This window comes from Juglans microcarpa x Juglans regia, chromosome 5D (assembly GCF_004785595.1).
Source record: "Juglans microcarpa x Juglans regia isolate MS1-56 chromosome 5D, Jm3101_v1.0, whole genome shotgun sequence".
Classification (NCBI taxonomy): domain Eukaryota; kingdom Viridiplantae; phylum Streptophyta; class Magnoliopsida; order Fagales; family Juglandaceae; genus Juglans; species Juglans microcarpa x Juglans regia.
Window position 1 is genome coordinate 30,985,920 of NC_054602.1, and position 2,305 is coordinate 30,988,224.

The 2,305-nt window shown below is 32.1% G+C and overlaps 1 protein-coding gene across 1 annotated transcript; it reads right to left on the reverse strand.

Annotated features, from left to right (window-relative positions):
• Window positions 1–392: 392 nt before the first annotated feature.
• On the reverse strand, window positions 393–1,482 carry LOC121264145 (cyclin-dependent protein kinase inhibitor SMR12-like). The gene has a single exon (XM_041167221.1). The coding sequence runs from the start codon at window positions 1,162–1,164 to the stop codon at window positions 649–651; it is 516 nt and encodes a 171-aa protein (XP_041023155.1). The 5' UTR covers window positions 1,165–1,482; the 3' UTR covers window positions 393–648.
• Between the last annotated feature and the right edge of the window lie 823 nt (window positions 1,483–2,305).

The following is a 2,305-nucleotide window of genomic DNA, read 5'->3' on the forward strand; positions in this document are numbered from 1 at the left end:
AAAAGATAAGTGTTACAATATAAAAAGATTTTATAAATTAAATTTATAAATTGACATGATTTTATATAATATATTAAATTTATTTTATAATAAAAATAATTTTATTATTTATACGTAAATTTATAATTTTATTTTTATAAAATTTGTTGGGTAAAACATTTCTATTAACTCAACAAGCGTGAGAGGAAAGAAAGATAGAATCTTTCGGAAAGAAAACGATTTAAAATCTATTGTTTTTATTCGGTCTCTGAGAATAAATTCCGATCTTTAGAACAGCGTAACACCTTGAGTACGTACAAAAGAACCCGAGGGCGCAGAGAAAAGTAGAATTCCAGTACATCTAACTCCTTTTTTTTTTTCTAGGACTGTACTTCAATATCTTTGATGATTTCTTTTGCAAAACTTTCGCTTTACGCCATCATCTGGGTCTTAGAAACAATCCCATCAAATCATGATCTAGACCAGGAAAAAAAAAAGAAAGAAAAAAAAAAAAAAAAAAAAAAAAAGGAAGAAGAAGATCAATAACAATGACTATAAAGAAATAAATCATTCTCAATTCATGATCAATATCATGTTCATGGACTAGAATCTAGAGCCTTGTTAATATTCAAAGTTCTCTTACCAAATAATTAAAATTTACAGTCTGATCTATTCATCGTCTCGTCGAGCTTTCTTGATCTTGCGGTGCAAATCAGAGACAATCCAGAGAGGAAAGAGTGCTTCGATCTCTTCTAGTAGATTCAGTGGTTGAGGGGTTTTTTTTAGTACGATCGAGGATTTTCTTTTCATTGGCAGCTGCTTATTAGGTCTTGGAGCAGGTGGGCACTGTTTGATCGCTGGGATTTTGTTATCCAAAGATGTTGGAGTTTTTAAACCATCGTCGTCTTCCTCGACCTCCACTAATTCTCCTAGAGATAGCCTTTTGCAAACCACAGCAGGAACCGAAACATCGCAATCTTGATCTTCTTCTTCTTCTCCCTTCTTTTCTCCGTCTTCTTGTTCTATACGTTGACGAAGCTCCGGCACGTCCATGGCCATAGCATGATCATGATCATGATCATAATCGTGATCTTCGAATCTCGAAGAGGCTGTTGTCCCCAAGATTTTGAATCTCATTACTTCATCTTCATCGTCTTTGATGAGAAAAAGCTCTGAATTCGACATACTTGTAAACAATTTACGAGGTAATTAGGTAGAACATAAAAAAGAAGATCAGAAGATCGTGTTGTTGGTGTAGAGAGATATTCCTGCAAACAGAATGGAATGTGCGTAATAATCAATCAATTGAATCACCATCTTTTCTGCGCCTTGGGTAATTTTTCTCCTGAGCTTCTGTGTCTACGAAAGAGAGAGATCAGAGGCAACAGCTAGGAAACGGTTTTGACCGAGCATATATATAAAGAGAGAGAGAGAGAGAGAGAGAGGGTTTCTGTGCATCGGATCCTTCGCCATTCGCTGAACTTTATCCTCCTCCTCGAGATCTCTCTCTGAGAGACATAGAACTTAATTCGGACTTTTATTTTTATCGAATTCTAAAATTATTTGGAGTAGAAAATCCGAGCTTTTTCTTTTTCTTTTTTTCTTTTTTATTTTCTTTTATTTTTTACGGCCTGATCTCTACGAACTTTGATGCATCCATGCACGTGGTCTGCTGCTTGAGCCTTGGGGACCAGCTTGGTTGGATAAGAATTACCCGTTCTATATATCATCTCGTCATATTATACCAATCCGCTCGTGATCGATACTATGTGTATATTTCATATATCAATGATAAGATTACACAATTGTATTTTAAACCAAATACAAATAAATAAAATTTGAGTTGAAATAAAAATAATTTGGTATATTTTAGTGAGGGTCGGAACCTTTAAAAATAACAAGATTTTTTTTTTCTAAATAATTTTTCTTACTCTATAGAAAAATATGATAGTGAAATCTAAAATAGAAATAAAATACGTTTAATATAACCTATGTATCATAAAAAAGTATATCATGTGCCAAGAATAATATATCATTGAAATAATATAAAGATACTCATACAAACATATTAAACAAAAAAAATATATATAGCGTCTAAAATTGTAACATAGGCTTTTTTAAAGAAACAAAATCATCCATACTTGAAAATAAATAAAAATTCTTAGAGATTTCTCTTTCAATGTAGATAACTAAATTATTTGCTAGAAATTCATCCTCAACATTATTACAAAGTCTTATTTTAACAATTTTCAGAGCTGAAAATGGCCATTCAATAGTCGCTATAGATACTGGAAAAGTCAAAACAAGATGAATCAATCTATCAATA